Source organism: Entelurus aequoreus, linkage group LG10 (assembly GCF_033978785.1).
Source record: "Entelurus aequoreus isolate RoL-2023_Sb linkage group LG10, RoL_Eaeq_v1.1, whole genome shotgun sequence".
Lineage (NCBI taxonomy): Eukaryota > Metazoa > Chordata > Actinopteri > Syngnathiformes > Syngnathidae > Entelurus > Entelurus aequoreus.
Window position 1 is genome coordinate 12,169,441 of NC_084740.1, and position 18,184 is coordinate 12,187,624.

The 18,184-nt window shown below is 40.4% G+C and overlaps 1 protein-coding gene across 2 annotated transcripts in view; it reads left to right on the forward strand.

The window, feature by feature from the left end:
• Positions 1-3,820: 3,820 nt before the first annotated feature.
• slc1a5 (solute carrier family 1 member 5) overlaps positions 3,821-18,184 on the forward strand; it is a 39,752-nt gene continuing 25,388 nt past the window's right edge. The window contains exon 1 of one of the 2 annotated variants that reach the window (XM_062060122.1): positions 3,821-3,841. Coding sequence is in view for 1 of the 2 variants with exons in the window: in XM_062060121.1 (XP_061916105.1) it covers positions 16,317-16,837 (521 nt within the window). In the remaining variant the exon portion in view is untranslated. Of the gene's footprint in view, positions 3,842-16,215; positions 16,838-18,184 lie in introns of those variants that run through there. The other variant, XM_062060121.1, reaches the window with a different exon arrangement.

The window sequence follows — 18,184 nt, forward strand, 5'->3', positions numbered from 1 at the left end:
ATCTCATTAACATTATTTACAATCACACATCTTATGTACATGAACATATTTGAGCATGCTGTATAGAACTACTATGACCATACATGCCAATTCTTGTAAAAAAATGTCATTCATATCTTGCTTTTGAGTACATTTTAATGGAATAAAAATAATTTTGATCAGTAGTTGGGAAGGAGTAGGACAAACTAGCAGTAAAGTTTATCATTTTTAACCAACTAATTGGTCAAGGAGCGCTAAACTGCGCAACCCAATAGTTGGGTTGGGAACATTGTAGTGAGCATCACTCAGCTTTTGTGTTAGATAAATTAAACCCAATAGTTGGGTTTATGAATTAACCAACATTGAGTTAGCATAACTCAACTTTTGGGTTAAATCATTCAATTTAATAGTTTGGTTGGAAATAACCCAACATTAAGTTATCATAACTCAACTTTTTGGTTAAATAATTAAACGCAAAAGTTGGGTTGAAGAAATTAACCCAAAATGTTGAGTTAAAATAACTCAAATAAGGGGTTTGTCCAGCAGTTGGGTTAAAATTGGGTTATTTTTTAACCCAACATTTTTTTGTGTATAGAGTGAAGCGGTACTGTCCACCGAACGTCCTGCAATTATTGCTTAAATAACTAACACAAGTGAGTCAAAAGATGATTGTGTTTTGCTTAATATCAGTCATGCTGGTAGAAGCATGATGGTCTGGGGTTGCATTAGTGCTGCCGGCACTGGAGAGTCGTGGTTCATTTAAGGAACACACTGTGACATTGATCGCAATTAAACAAGTCATTGCACCACTCACCCATGATGGCATCGCTGGTGGATTCTGCTTAAAGGGGAAGTTCACTTTTTTTTTTATTTGCCTATCGTTCACAATGCTTATGTAAGACAAGAACATATGTTTTTCTTATTTTATGCATTCTAATTAGTAAGTAAATGTGATCAAAAGTCCGTTTACAAAGGAGGTTATGGCAGTCGCTCTATTCTGTTTATAAAGCGCTTAAGAAAACATCCAAACACCTCCATTAAGGTTTTATATACACACCGTATTTATAGATGTAATGTAGTAACAATCACATTTATAATAAGATGTAATATTTATGTATTTAGCACATTCATTTCAAAAACGCATTGTGACGTTTGCTTTTTTCTTCAACAACATCACTGATTATTACTCACTGTAGACTTTATGAGAGCCGACAAACATAATATGACATCACTTACTGTACAATATCTGCTGTCATTCGGATGCCGACTGATAGAATCTTGTTATAGTCCCGTTGAGATGGAGAATGACTCATAATCCTCACAAAGAAAAAAGGTTTTTTTTTCTTGCCCTGATGTGGGATCTGAGCCAAGGATGTCGTTGTGGCTTGTGCAGCCCTTTGAGACACTTGTGATTTAGGGCTATATGAATAAACTTTGATTGATTGATTGATAGAATGCATTAAAAAAATGCATTCGTTGTCTTGTATTTCATAATGATTGTGAATAGAGATGTCCGATAATATCGGACTGACGATATTATCGGCCGATAAAAGCTTTAAAATGTGATATCGGAAATTATCAGTATCGGTTTCAAAATTATCGGTATCGGTTTCAAAAAGTAAAATGTATGACTTTTTAAAACGCCGCTGTGTACACGGACGTAGGGAGAAGTACAGAGCGCCAATAAACCTTAAAGGTACTGCCTTTGCGTGCCGGCACAATCACACAATATCTACGGCTTTTCACACACACAAGTGAATGCCACGCATACTTGGTCAACAGCCATACAGGTCACAACGTTGAGTTGATTTATTTTGGAAAACCTTGTTACATTGTTTAATACATCCAGCGGGGCATCACAACAAAATTAGGCATAATAATGTGTTAATTCCACGACTGTATATATTGGTATCGGTTGATATCGGAATCGGTAATTAAGAGTTGGACAATAACGGAATATCGGCAAAAAAAAGCCATTATCGGACATCTCTAATTGTGAATGATAGGCAAAATTTCCCAAAAAGTGCAGTTCGCCCTTCGTCATGAAAAAAACAAAACATTAAATAGATAATGTTGATATTTGTCCTTGAACTGTGTTATAAATGTATTTTCTGCATGATTTCAAAACTTTTTTTTACATTTTCTAAAGTAAAAAATTGCTGCATCTGCAAGTTTCTTGAACAAATACCAGGCAGAAATCTGAGATGAGGCGTCCTCTCTACCTTCTTTAACCATAAGTGCACTTCGCTGAGTATACTGCCTGCCTTCCCTCTGTATGCAAGTGTGGCATCATTGTTCATGGGACGGTAAGGTGCAGTTGGTAGAGTGGCCGTGCCAGCAACCTGAGGGTTCCTGGTTCAATCCTCCACCTTCTACCAAATTCGTCACGTTCGTTGTGTCCTTGAGCAAGACAGTTCACCCTTGCTCCTGATGGGTCGTGGTTAAGGCCTTGCATGGCAGCTCCCGCCATCAGTGTGTGAATGCGTGTGTGAATGGGTGAATGTGGAAATAGTGTCAAAGCGCTTTGAGTACCTTGAAGGTAGAAAAGCGCTATACAAGTATAACCCATTTATCCTTCTTGCTCATCGGACAATAAAATGCAGATTAACGTCAAACGATGAGACGCTTCGCTTCCCTTCCTCGCTATGAAAAGGCGGGGATGTACGAGAGCAGCCAGGTGCTCGTCGGGGAAGTGCAAAACTCCTTATAATGTAGGAAAACTGTCACGTGGCCCCGTTTCCTCAAACGTGGTGATCACGCTCTGCTTCACCACGTCACAATTACATGTTGGAATTCATGGTTCACCTTAAGCTCCACCCAGTTCTGGTGGCACTCGTGCAGCCTTGGGACAGTAACACTTGCCATCACCATGCTGGACTGTAGGCAAGACACAATTATCTTGCTCCCCAACTGTGTGACAAAAATGTCAAAAGTGTGTTAACCCAATTTCAGAGGACAGTAAATCTATGTTTACTTACAACATGTCGTCTGAGCCAGAAGGCAAAGCTCTCGGTCTACCGAGCTATCTACATCCCTACTCTCACCTATGGTCATGAAGTGTGGGTCATGACTGAAAGAATAAGATTGCGGATACAAGCGGCCGAAATGAGTTTTCTCAGAAGGGTGGCTGGCATCTCCCTTAGAGATAGGGTGAGAAGTTCAGTCACCCGAGAGAGACTCGGAGTAGAGCCCCTGCTCCTTCGCTTGGAAAGGAGCCAGCTTAGGTGGTTCGGGCATCTCGTGCGGATGCCTCACGAGCGTCTCCCTAGGGAGGTCCTCGTTGCACGTCTCACTGGGAGGAGACCCCGTGGTAGGCCAAGGACCAGATGAAGAACGCTTCGGGATTCCCCAGGAGGAAGTCGCTAATGTTGCTCTGGAGAGGGAAGTCTGGGGGTCTCTGCTGGAGCTGTTGTCCCCGCGACCCGATTCCGGATAAGCGGTTGAAGATGGATGAATGGATGTCGTCTTTCACATGCAAAAGTAAAGTGTTTCAATTAAAGCCTGAAGTTTCAGTAGTAAATGCACCTTGTCCTAATGGAAACTGGTGCATATTTTAACAAATTGTTTTTCTCTATATGTGCCGCTATATAGCTCCTCCACGTTGTGCATACTCCATTAGATAACCCTGTCTAAATAAATGCAAGCCTGTGTGCTCCACATGCTAGTTTGTATAGCTGGGGCCTCCACTACAACAACTCTGGTCTGTGGCGGTGGGTTTAAACGTTTGAAGTTCTCGCAGAGTAAACTCCCCCCCACGCCCCCCTTACTCTTTCTTTTTCTTTTTCTTTTCAGGGGTCACCGTGAATTCTGCAGTCGTTCACATGGCATGAGGGCCCAGCGAACAACCGGCAAGAACAACACGGTGAGTAAACAAAAGCAGCTTGATGCTAGTCTGGCAAGCTTTTTTTCCTCAAGTTTCAAGCATGGAAAGTGCTGGTAAAGCTGCTTCGATATAGCAGCCGCTCTACTTTCAACCCCTGAATGAATACTTTTTTATAGTGAAGCCACACTGCCTCCAATGACTTGTCCCAGCTAGAAAAACAAGAGATCTCCCTCGTTGTCATGTTAGGTTAATGTTATCAGACTGCCATGTTGACTCCACGGGTACTACCTTTTGATTTGTCTTGAATTTCTTAAAAAAAAACAATCTAGTGAAGTTGGCACGTTGTGTATATCGTAAATAAAAACAGAATACAGTGATTTGCAAATCCTTTTCTACTTATATTCAATTGAATAGACTGCAAAGACAATATATTTAATGTTTGAACTGAGAAAACAACTTTTTTTTTTCAAATAATCATTAACTTACAATTTAATGGCAGCAACACATTGCAAAAAAGTTGGCACAGGGGCATTTTTACCACTGTGTTACATGGCCTTTCCTTTTAACAACACTCAGTAAACGTTTGGGAATTGAGGAGGCCAATTTTTTAAAGCTGTTCAGGTGGAATTCTTTCCCATTCTTGCTTGATGTACAGCTTAAGTTGTTCAACAGTCATGGGATCTCCGTTGTGGTATTTTAGGCTTCATAATGCGCCACACATTTTCAATGGGAGACAGGTCTAGACTACAGGCAGGCCAGTCTAGTACCCGCACTCGTTCACTATGAAGCCACGCTGTTGTAACACGTGGCTTGGCATTGTCTTGCTAAAATAAGCAGGGGCGTCCATGATAATGTTGCTTGGATGGCAACATATGTTGCTCCAAAACCTGTATGTACCTTTCAGCATTAATGGTGCCTTCACAGATGTGTAAGTTACCCATGCCTTGGACACTAATACACCCCCATACCATCACAGATGCTGGCTTTTCAACTTCGCGCCTAGAACAATCGGGATGGTTCTTTTCCTCTTTGTTCCAGAGGACACGACGTCCACAGTTTCCAAAAACAATTTGAACACTTTGCATCAGTCCATCTTAGATGAGCTCGGGCCCAGCGAAGCCGGCGGCGTTTCTGGGTGTTGTTGATAAATGGCTTTCGCTTTGTATAGTAGAATTTTAACTTGCCCTTATAGATGTAGCGACAAACTGTAGTTACTGACAGTGGTTTTCTGAAGTGTCCCTGAGCCCATGTAGTGATATCCTTTACACACTGATGTCGGTTTTTGATGCAGTACCGCCTGAGGGATCGAAAGTCACAGGCATTCAATGTTACGTGCAGTGATTTTTCCATATTCTCTGAACAACGTGCCAACTTCACTGGTTTTGGGTTTTGTAGTTTAAGCGGTTGGTGCACTTGAGGAGAACAAATAACTACAAAGAAAGTGGGGGTTGTCACATCCACAAAGTCTCATTTGCAGTGCCCCTGCAGCTGTTTTGGTAACCAGCTCCCACTGAAAATGTGTGCTCATTTTACATACAGTTCCTTGAAGGGTGTAATGTGTTGTTGTGGTGTTGTTGGTCTGGACCCCATGATGCAGAGGTGACAGGCTAGTGTAGAAAATAAGCCCTTTGTTATTTGGTAAAACAAAGATAACACAAAGATGTTCAGCTGTGAAGAACAGACATGTTAAAAAGTTAAAGCACATTTATTATAATGGTTGTCCACACATTTTATTACATTTAAAAATAAAAATAAATTAATAATTGTTTTATTATTGTTATTATTTGTATTATTATTATTTTATTAATAGTAGTATTATTTCAATTCATTTTTGTATAACATTTTTTTATCATGTTTTTTATTTATTTATTTATTTTTTGTTTATTTTATTTTTTTAAATTTTTTTATTACTTTATTTTCCTATGATACTGCACTGAGTCTTTGATTTATTTTGTACAATTTTCCATTTTGTCTATTATTTGTCCACTTTCATTTTTGAAGTTGCTCTTGATTTATTATATCAATTGATTGACCACAGCTGTGACTATTTAAGTGCATCACTTCCTGTTAAAAAATTGCACACGGCCAAAGACCTTGTCGAAACCGGTCTGTGTTTGATAGCGCCTGTGCAGTTTGTATTACATTTATAAGAAGGACACGCATGTTGCTAGCCTTGCTTTTTCTTTAAGTACACTTTTTGCCGTGCACCTCTTTATTTTAGTTTTATTACGGTTTTTTTGAGAGTGGATGTTTTTCCTGTATTTTGTAGCACAGAGGATAGTAATTATATGTCATGTGAGATAATGACAAACGGATGCTGTTGGACACTTTATTAGGCACAATCTAATTTCAGAGATCCAATACCAAAGCTTTGTTAATGACTTCATAAAGGCCCACTTTTTTCCCACCTTAGTGGATATGATTATGGAGATGTACCATATTGTGGCTATATGACTACATTACTTACTGTATGATGCAATATTGCAAATATGTTAGCTAAGATTGATCTTGAAGCAAATTAGACTGTAACTCATTTCCTTACACCACAAAGGCATTGTATAGTGTAGATCTACATGCTGCTTGATATGCAGGTACTGGACATCTCCATAAATGACAATATCTTTGAAAAAATTCTGAAAGATTGGTGTTGTCATGCTACCAAGCGAGCCACTCCTAGGCTATGCTGATATTAGCAGTTGCTCTCTGATCCTGTAACATATTGAAGGAAAGTGTTTAACAAAGACAATTCAGTAAACTGTCTCATGGGCATATAGATCACACGTTGTGCTGTTTTATGTTAATATTGTCAAATGTCAATTAATGAATGACAAGCGGGAAACATGTTTCTAGCCCCCTCCTGCTCCATCACTGATAATAATATATTTGATATAATGTAAAACATACAGTATGGTACGCAGTGTTAGCTCTGGGCTTATAATTATAAGCAGTCGTACTGGGTTCAAATCCAGGCCTGGAGATGTGTCAGGAAGGTATGCGAATATATGTTTGAATTATGTTACATTTTTTATTTTACAATTATTGAACAATTATTTTCCCATAAGTCAATCAAAATAAAAATAACAATTACGTTTGTTGATAAAAGTATAAAAATCATCTCACATAATTAAAAAAGTGGTTAACACTTTAGTACGGGGAACACATATTCACCATTAATTACTTGATTATTAACATGCTAATTAGTAACATATTGGCTCTTAATTAGTCATAATTAAGTACTTATTAATGCCTTATTCCGCATGACCTTATTATACAACCTGTAAGCCATTAACTAAGAGTCTTCCCTCAATAACCTCAGAATAAATGCTTATTAGTAACCCTAAACCTAACCCTAACCCTTATATGTTCCCCTAGTGTCCAAATAACTCTAAATTAAGTCTTTGTTACTTTATTAAGCAACTAATTAATGGTGAATATGTTCCCCATACTAAAGTGTTACCAAAAAGTGAGAACATTTTTTGTAATGGGGAGGCTCAAAGTAAAATTTTGCTTGGGGCCCCAATTTAACCTGGTGTGACCTTGCAGCATTTCTCTAATGCAGTTGTTTTGGAGGATTGTGTGTATTTTTGACATTTGCATCTTATTTCACGATGCACTTTCTTTATGGTGTTTGAAGTTGAGCATTTGAACCTTAGAAAAATAATAGGGAGATAAGGGTATTCGTACATTGTATAAATCTAAAAACCCCATAATGTAGGATAATTTGATCTCTTTGATCAGTACATGGATATTAACAGATACAAATCGAATACTGTACATCCTGTACTGCACCTGATTGTCTCACGTGCCTCCTTAAAGCCAGGTGGGGGGCACTGGTGTACCAGCGGTAGCTTTTTAAAATAAATAATAGTTAAAGGTAAAACTGCATTTTAAGCTACTGTATATTATACACGATTGGTGGCAATGTTTTACTGTAGTAAATGGTCCAAAGTGTGTATTTTAAGTTTCTTTTATGATATTTAATTTGTCATCTGGCAACACAAACGAGGAAGCAGTTAATTTCATGCCAGCCTGCGTTAGTTCGAGGGGTGTTATGATTCGTTTTAAAAACGATTCGATTCGATTCAGAATTTGTGGTTGTCGATACGTTTCAGGGACGATATTGTTTTTTTTTTATAACGATACGATCTGAAACGACTGAGTGAGTTGAAATCGATTCAGTAACTTTTTTGCAAAAAAAATAAAAAATCAAGCAGTATGACTGTGAAATAAATACTGGATATTAGACACTGCAGGTGAAGTTTCCTATAGTCCTGTTATTTATTATAAGGGAATTGTGGATAAATGAATTATTGACACAAACAAGCAAGTAAACAACAATTAATGGCCAAAGCATTCACATCTTCTTTGAATAAAGTGCAATCAACACTTTAGGTTGAATGAACAAGAGGAAACCTTTTCCGCTCACATTTGAATAAAACTACAGTAACCAACATTTTAACAGTAGATTTACCTGATATATTAAGTTCCCCGACCCGGCCATATCTGTATTCTGTTCTCCACCATGGCGTCGCTGATGAAGGACAGCGTCCCAGGTGTGTGGAAGTATGTACGCCCCCTCATCCCCGTTGATGGTGTTGGCCCCTCACTTCCTAATTTCCAGAGCCTCCTTCATCCATCTTTTTTATTTCTTTATTTTAAAAAAATGGTTATACTTGTATAGCGCTTTTCTACCTTTTTTTTAAGGAACTCAAAGCGCTTTGACACTATTTCCACATTCACCCATTCACACACACATTCACACACTGATGGCGGGAGCTGCCACGCAAGGCGCTAACCAGGACCCATCAGGAGCAAGGGTGAAGTGTCTTGCTCAAGGACACAACGGACGTGACTAGTTTGGTAGAAGGTGGGGATTGAACCAGGAACCCTCAGATTGCTGGCACGGTCACTCTCCCAACTTCGCCACTTTGTACCCTTTCTGATGAAATTACTTTCCCTTGGCTGCCAGTTGTTCCTCATGTTGTTGTCACTTGCGTTGTGTCGGTCGCGTCCTTTGTGGCTTAAAGTTGTGTTGCGGCTTTATATTATTGTGTTGTGTCATTTTTTTTTGGCTTTTGCGATCATGCTGGATCTGAAACTTGTTGTGTTGTAATCCATGATGTTGTCCTGTGGTGTTTATGTTTGTTATGACCTTTCTCGACCATTTTTGTTTTGATGACGGCCCAGACGGGCAGGCAGACATAGCGTTGAACGTCCTCGTCGTTAAAAGTGCTAAACTTCTTATAAAGGCTGCCGTTTTTAATCCAATGTTTTCCTTTTTCTAGTATCGATAACATCGATTGATTCTTTTTAATTTTTAAATGTTTGTTCCTACTTTCGGCATCAAACACGCGTGTGTTTTCTAATCATGGCAGACTTGGTAACAGACAACAAAGACGACTATTTTTGGGCAAACGAGGATTCACAACCTTATATTTTTGAATCTGAATATACTGAGGATGAACTACGGCTTATAAAAGCGAGCACAAAAAAGAGGGTTGGAGCAGACGGAGGCCTATGGTGAAAGCGACTCGAAGGTGCAAATGTGGAATTTGGAGACATGCTATTTCGACATAAATGGTGTGCTTACCCAAAATCACCAGGAAACGAACGACTGTCCATTGAGTGAGTCACTATATATCGACCATGATAGACGCAGCACATCTTGCGCTCTCTCACATTTAACAAAAATTAAATGTGGGCTAATACTTTAGAGCAGTGGTTCTTAACCTTGTTGGAGTAGTGTTGTGTCGTTCGCAAACGATTCGTTCAAAAGAACGAATCTTTTGAGTGAACGTACTGAACCGAATCACTTCATGAACTGATTCGTTCCTTTCTCAGTTCAGTTGAGCTCCGCCGCGACCATGCCGGTATGAGTGGAACTGGCGCATTCTGGGACTCACTGAACCCTCGACGTCGGCGAACGACGCAGCCAATGAGAGGGCGGGGGGAGGGACTGAGCGAACGATTCGTTCACCGCGGATTAACGACATGAATCACTCAGTGAACGACAACGCTCTCGCTCTCTGCTCTGCTTGCCCCAATGCCGCGAGTGATTCTCCCCCCGTCGCGGGGATATGTTTCATGCCATTGGCATCTGTTCTCCATTCATTCTCCAAGCTAACGGCTAATGTTGACTCAAGCCACATGAAAACAAACACACGTCCCCATTATCTCAACACATAAAGTTAAAGAAAATCCGTGCAGGCTGAGCAGCAGCGACGCGAGGGGGAGGGGCGGAGGGTAACGTGTAGGGCAGGCTGTTTTGAGAAGATTTAAAATAAAAATAATAACTAATGTATGTACACATACATAGGCTATTATTTACACAGTTATTGTAACAAGAATAAATTTCTCCTTGGGGATCAATTCTGATTCATATTATTATTATTATTATTATCCATTCTACTGCAACTGTTGTTGTTGTTGTTGTTTAGTAGCTATCATCATCATTATAATAATGCTGATTTGCAATTAAACTGTACTGCTGCTGCAGAAGTGATTTGGTACACGTACTGAACTGGCCACCGTGTGGCGTTGTCAGTCACTGATTCTAGTGATTCGTACAGTCAAAAGAACTGCCGATCCCATGAAAACAAGCCACATGAAAACAAAATGAGAGTAGACTAGTAGAGGAGACAGAAAGAAGGGGAAGGGTAAAGTGTAAGCAGGCTGTTTTGAGAAGATTTAAAATAAAAATAATAACTAATGTATGTACACATACATAGGCTATTATATACACAGTTATTGTAACAAAAATAAATTTCTCCTTGGGGATTAATTCTGATTCATATTATTATTATTATTATTATTATTATTATTATTATTATTATTATTATTCCTTCTACTGCAACTGTTGTTGTTGTTAGATTAACGCGAGTCCCTACGCAGTGCGCGAATGTCTGCACTGTACTGTCTGTACTACGCACGCCCCCCCCCAATTATTTTTTTTTTGGGGGGGGGGGTGATTCGGTGAACAAATTTTTTGAACGAATCAATTTAAGGAACTGATTCTAGTGATTCAGTACAGTCAAAAGAACTGCCGACCCCATCACTAGTTGGAGGTACCGAACCCCACCAGTTTCATATGCGCATTCACCGAACCCTTCTTTAGTGAAAAATAAAATGTTGTTTTTATTCAAATTCAAGACAAAGTTATATGTTTTTGGTAACACTTTAGTGTGGGGAACATATTCTAAGTAACAAAGACTTAATTTAGAGTTACTTGGTTAGGGTTAGGGGTTGAGGGTTATGGCCAGGGTTAGAGGGTTAGGGTTATAATAAGGTCATGCCGAATAAGGCATTGATAAGTACTTAATAATGACTAGTTAAGAGCCAATATGTTACTAATTTGCATGTTAATAAGCAACTAATTAATGGTGAATATGTTCCCCATACTAAAGTTTTACCATGTTTTTTTACTGGTGCACAAAATGAACCGTGCATGAACATCACCTTGTTCAAACAACAAAACCAACACAGTGCATAAACTCACAACAAATTACACACCTGCAAATCAGTGTGACTTCTGCTGTTGCTGTATCCATAATATGCCGATAGATAGAAGTTTTTATTTACACAATGAATCGGGTGTGTTTTGACCTCCGCTGAACCCCTGAGCCCGACTCACCGAACCCCTAGGGTTCGATCGAACCCAGGTTAAGAACCACTGCTTTAGAGATACCGTAATATGATTGTACATGTTTTTTAGTAAGTGCAGATTGGTGTTATATTGCAGTGTAGTGCATTACAAACTCAAACGCGTTTCGTGCTGACGTAAAAGCTAGCTTATCTCTTGCCGTAGTTAGCTTTTCCGGCTAATACCGTAGCATGGCGATGTGTTACTACGCTACAAAAACAGTTCCTCAGTGTTCGCTCATACAATAACAATGTCGCTACGGTTTGGTTATTGTACAGGTTACAGAATGTAAATGAAGTATTGTTGACGGTTTTTGATTTGCATTTTTAAAGTGATTTAAAGGTTTGATTGATTATTCTAATAAGCTGCTTTGCTAGACACCTAGAACAAGACAATTTTTACATGTTAGACCAGTGTTTTTCAACCTTTTTTGAGCCAAGGCACATTTTTTTCATTGAAAAAATGCGGAGGCACACCACCAGCAGACTCAGTAGCCGATATTGACAGTAATAAGTTGTTCTCGCCAGTGTTGGATATGAATTCAAACCATAACCAACCATGGTTCACTGTAGCACTTGTCTCAAAGTAGGTGTACTGTCACGACCTGTCACTCACACCGTGACTTTTTTGGAGTTTTTTGGTGTTTTCCTGTGTGTAGTGTTTTAGTTCTTGTCTTGCGCTCCTATTTTGGCTTTTCCTGTTTTGTTGGTATTTTCCTGTAGCAGTTTCATTTCTTCCTTGAGCGCTATTCCCCGCACCTGCTTTGTTTTAGCAATCAAGGCTGTTAAAGTTGTCGCTATCTTTCTTTGCAGGGACATTGTTGATTGTCATATCATGTATGGATGTACTTTGTGGACGCTGTCTGCTCCACACGCTGTAGGCTTTGCTGTCGTCCAGCATTCTGTTTTTGTTTACTTTGCCAGTTCAGTTTTAGTTTCGTTTTGCATTGCCATCCCTAAGCTTTAATGCCTTTTCTTAGCGGCACTCGCCTTTTGTTTATTTTTTGTTTAAGCATTAGATACCTTTTTACCTGCACACTGTCGTCTGCATATTGTGATCACGACAAACCACGACATCTACAAAGCAATTAGCTACTTGCTGCTACGTGCTGATATGGAAGAGTATAACATGGAGCTCTAGACAGCACCGACACTCAACAACATTTGCAGATTATTATTACTGGTTTGCAAAAAATATTTTTAACCCAAATAGGTGAAATTACATATTCTCCCACGGCACACCAGACTGTATCTCACGGCACACTGGTGGTTGAAAAACACTGTGTGAGCCTGCAAAATAAAATAAAAAAATGGACTTCTTGTCTCTCATAATGATTATAAACGATAGGCAGAAATCCAAAAAAGTGCAGTTCTTTAAGTTAGCTGGAGGCTGTTGACACCGATCACATAATACCGATACTGCGTCATATATCTTAGCCAGCTGGACCTTGGTAGAATAGAAACAATGTATTAGCTAGCATTGAATAAGGCTGTGTCTAGCACAAATAGAAGACCTATGAACTCTACTTAAAATCTCAAGTCAAGTTCTCCTGAGAGAGAGTCACTCCGATCGATTCTGTTTTTGTCAGAAGTGCTACTGACAGTTTGGTTATGTTTGGCTTTTCCTGTGTTTAGAATCACTTCCTGTCCTGGTGCTCTTATTTTGTCAATGTTTCCTGTTTGGTATCTGTGTTTTACAGCACCTTTTACTTTCTGTTCCATGTCCCGTCAGCACACCTGTTCCTTGTTTAATTAGTTCTATTTAGTTCAACCTGGGTCCCTCCTTCGGTGCTGGATCATTCTACTGTGTGAGACTGATGCTTCGTGTGCTGTTTTGGTCCATGTTTCTTTGTGAGTAATGTTGTTTTTTTTACATCCCTGCATCCTTGGGGTCACGCTGCAAACAACGCTCACCACCCCGTGACACTTTTATCATCTTGAATCGATACCTATCTTCCGTAAGTCAAACTTGACGAGCACAGATCGATGTAATTGAATCTAAGAATTATAAATCGATATATTAACTAATTATTACACACCTATAAAATAAATTATATTAAAAGGTAAAAATACATTAAAAGCTATATTATACATGATGTGTGGCAATTTTTAACTGTAGTAAATGGTCCAAACCGTGTAATTTTTTTTTTCATTTAATTTTTATTGACATCCAGCATCAGACATTCCTATCCATTACATCATATTTACATACATCATATATTTGCTGTCTGCCCTAAATGTGAAAATCTTTTTTTGTTTATATCCCAACGATGACCCCCCCCCCCCAAAAAAAGAAAGAAACAGCAAGAAAACTAATATTTACAGATAAATCAATTAAATAAACTTGAATAACTTTTGAAATAATTAATCAATTATTTTTATTTTTCAGATTTACCAAAAATAATTAATGTTCTAAAAGTTTAGAAAATTTCAACTTCGAGATGCCATGGACTACTGAACAAAAGACATTTATAGTTGAGGTCTATTTTCGGCTGAATTCTATCCACGCGGCTCAATTGCAATTCAAAGAACGGTTTGGATGTCGTGGATTTCCTACCCACACAATGATCCACAGATGAGTCAACAAGTTCCGAACCCATGGGAATGTTAATAACCTCAATCGTAAAGATACTAACAGACAATCACACTCTGGACGACCGAAATCATCCAGGACACCACAGAACGTTGATGCAGTCAGAGACTCTGTTGTTCGCAGCCCACGCAAGTCTGTGCGTCGACGAAGTCAGGAGCTTGGAATGAACCGGGAGTCTGTACGGAGAATTTTGATCGCAGATCTCGACCTCTATCCTTACAGGATACAGATTAAACAAAAGCGTACACCTGCCGACATGAGGTAACGAGTGATCATGTGCCAGTGGTTTTGCGATAAGCTTGACGCTGCGCCAGACTTCCTTGACAATGTCTGGTTTTCCCGTCTGGTTGCTGGGAGTCTCTGGGCCCCCTGGGCGGGGCGTCCTGCCTTTCTGCCCGTGTGGGTGGGGCGTGGTCTCTCGCTGGCTTGAGGTCTGGCTGTCCCCTGCTTCTCCCGTGCCTTGTCCTCTGCCAGGCGCGTCTGTCTGCGGCCTGCTGCTGGCACTTCCAGGCGGCACGGCGGGTCTGGTTCTGGGGTTCCTGTCGCTGGCCGGCCTGGCTGCGTGGGGCCGGTGGTCCCTGGTTCCCTGGGCGCCACACCTGCTGTTTGTGGGTTGGGCTCTCTGGGTGGTTGGGGCTGTACTCTGACTCCCACACATACTGGGAGTCAAATATATTGTACATACAAATACACATATACTCACATACACACCGTTATTCATACGGAGATACATAGGTACCTACGCGCCCACATACATACACAAATACAGTACATACCTACATACTCAAAGTTCGTACATCCACACGCACATTCACTGTGCAAACATACACATACACATACTGTTCATATACATTCACTGTGCAAACATACACATACACATACTGTTCATATACATTCACTGTACAAATATACATATACACATACTGTTCATATACATTCACTGTACAAACATACATATACACATACTGTTCATATACATTCACTGTACAAACATACATATACACATACTGTACATATACATTCACTGTACAAACATACATATACACATACTGTACATATACATACATACACTCATGCACATAATCACGTTTCATCAAACATATATTAACGTTGTTGCCCTAGGGGAAACTGGGTCACACATGGCACACTGACAATGCTTAACCTATTGTTACAATAACAATCTACAAGGTTAATATAGGTTGCTTCTCTTTCTTCCCCTCCATTTTTCTGCATTATTTTGTGTCTCTAGTTATCATTACGTATATATGTATTGCTGCATTTGAACAACTGTATTGTTGATAATAGAGGTCAATTATTGGTATTGTTCATTATCAATAGCACTATTTCTATTGGTATTTGTATTGCTCCATTTTTAGTGTAATAATGCTCATTGTCATTTCTGTATTATTATTTATTTCGCTAACTGCTTCTTTGCTATCACTTTTACCATCATATTTGTACATATCCTATTTGCTGATGTTGTTCTGCTGTTGTTATTGCTGTGTTTGCTGTTGTTGTTTTTGTCTAATCCCCCTCTTGTCCCCACAATTTCTCCCTCTGTCTTCCTTTTTTTTCCTCTTTCTATCCCCTCCTGCTCCGGCCCGGCTGCACCAAATGATAATATACCGGTAAATACATTTAATAAAGTCAAATACAAATAAGGCAACAAGAGAAGTATCCTACACTTCTCTTTTGTAAAGTAAATCTGAACAGCCGATACGGGCATCTACATCAACTATATGATTTAACCGAGAAGCTGGACAGGACAAAAATAAATAAATAAATAAATAAACCAGTGTGGGTGGCACTGGAAGCTTGTGGGTAAAGCGGATGGCGGAAACGGGTATCGAACCTGGAACCCTCAAGTTGCTGGCAGTGGCACCGCCGGTATAGATTATGTGACAATATATATATATATATTTTGCAACGATGGATTCTGCCCGAATGCAGCTGAGCTAGGCTCCAGCTCCCCCCGTGACCCCAAAAGGGACAAGCAGTAGAAAATGGATGGATGGATGGATGGATGGATGGATGGATGGATGGATGGATTGATTCAAAGTAAAAGGAAGTGTTAATTGTTTGATGATATATTTTTTCAATGATGAATTCAAAGTAAAAGGAAGTGTTAAGAATAGACGGTTGTTGAAAGAACGCTGACGTCACACGCCTGGGCGGGGTTACGCAACCGCCCACAGTTAAAAACAGTTCCTACTCACGAGCGCGGTCCTCGTGCTGACACTTTCCGTCGGAACTCTACCGGAACGACATTTTTAAAAAAAAACAATGGCCGACAAGTTAGAGGAAGTCAAGACGTCCAACGGGGAGGACCCCTTAGCCAACGGACCGTCCCACGCCAGCCGCAGCAACCCGGAGCCTCTTTCCCGCCGCGTGAAGCGAATAGTGGCCGCCAATTTACTGGTCATTCTCACCGTCGTCGGCGTTATCATCGGCGTCTTCATCGGGCTCGGCGTGCGTAACGTGGCGCTGACCCGCACCCAGGTCATCTACATCGGCTTCCCCGGCGAGCTGCTCATCCGCCTGCTGAAGATGATCATCATCCCCCTGGTGGTGTGCAGTTTAGTGTCCGGAGCGGCCAGCATAGACCCAAAAGCCCTGGGGAAGTTAGGCGGATGGGCAATGCTCTTCTTCCTGGTCACCACGCTCATAGCCTCGACCATCGGGGTGGTGATGGCCTTCATCATCAACCCGGGCTCGGTGGCCATGACCAAGCCCACACTGGCCGACGTGGACGACAGCGTGCCTGAGTCCAAAGAGGTCATAGACTCCTTTTTAGATTTGATCAGGTGAGTCTTAATCGCTTCCTTTAGCCCAGCGTGGTAGTGACCAGAAGCCACATGGCACACAACTATTTTTTTTTTTTTTTTAATTTTCTTTTTTTTAACAATGAGCATTATTACACTAAAAATGGAGCAATATGAATACCAATAGAAATAGTGCTATTGATAATAAACAATACCAGTACTTTACCTTTATTATCAACAATACAATTGTTCAAATGCAACAATACATATACGTAATGATAACTTGAGATGGCACACAACTATAAGCGTCTTTCAAGTCTCTCGTCGCTCGTAGACGCAATAATAACAGCAGTTGCATCATCATCTCAGCTTGTCTGGAGAGCTAAATTAACCAGCTGGGGGCGAGGGGGTCATTGGACACAAGTCGTCTCTACGTTTAATATGGTGAAATAAACAACATAAGTCACTTTATTTATTTTTTTACACACGTGATGTGTAAAAAATGATGAAACATTACCACATGTTGGCACAACCCAGTTACACACCTATGCTGACGTCAGAACAGGAACTGAGGTGCCTTGTTAAACGCCTACACCAGGGGTCGGCAACCTTTACCACTCACAAAGAGCCATTTTGGCAAGTTTCACAAATTAAAGAAAGTAATGGGAGCCACAAAAAAATTTTTAAAATGAAAAACACTGCATACAAAGCTTAAATGCTTTGTGCTATGTTAACCAGGGGTCTCCGACACACGCACCGGCACGCACTTTAATGTGGAAATTTGATGTTAGTGCAGCCCGCGAGTTTTGAATGAATGGCGCTTGATAGCGTCATGCTTGCCAACCCTCTCATTTTTCCCGGGAGACTCCCGAATATCAGAGCGTGATGACACTGCATTTGGCGCCCTCTACAGTCTGCCCTAACAGTGTACCTGCTCGACCACACGTAGAATGCAATTTCAGCTTGCTCACATAAGTGACAGCAAGGCGTACTAACTCAGCAGCCACACATCTTACACTGACGGTACCAATACCCAGAATCCCATGCAGCCCTAACTCTTCCGCTCAACCAACGCACGGAGAGGGGGGGGGGTTGATGTGTGGGGGGATTTGGTGGTAGCGAAGGTGTATAATGTAGACCGGAAGAGTTAGGGCTGCATGGGATTCTGAGTAATGGTTGTGTTGTGTTACGGTGGGATGTTCTCCAGAAATGTGTTTTTCATTTTTCTTTGGTGTGGGTTCACAGTGTGGCGCATATTTGTAACGTAACAATGTTAAAGTTGTTTGATACGGCTACCGTCAGTGTAAGCTGTGTGGCTGATGAGTAAGTATGCTTTGCTGTCTCCTGTGTGTGCAAGTAATAACAACATGCAACATGTGGCTGGACTGG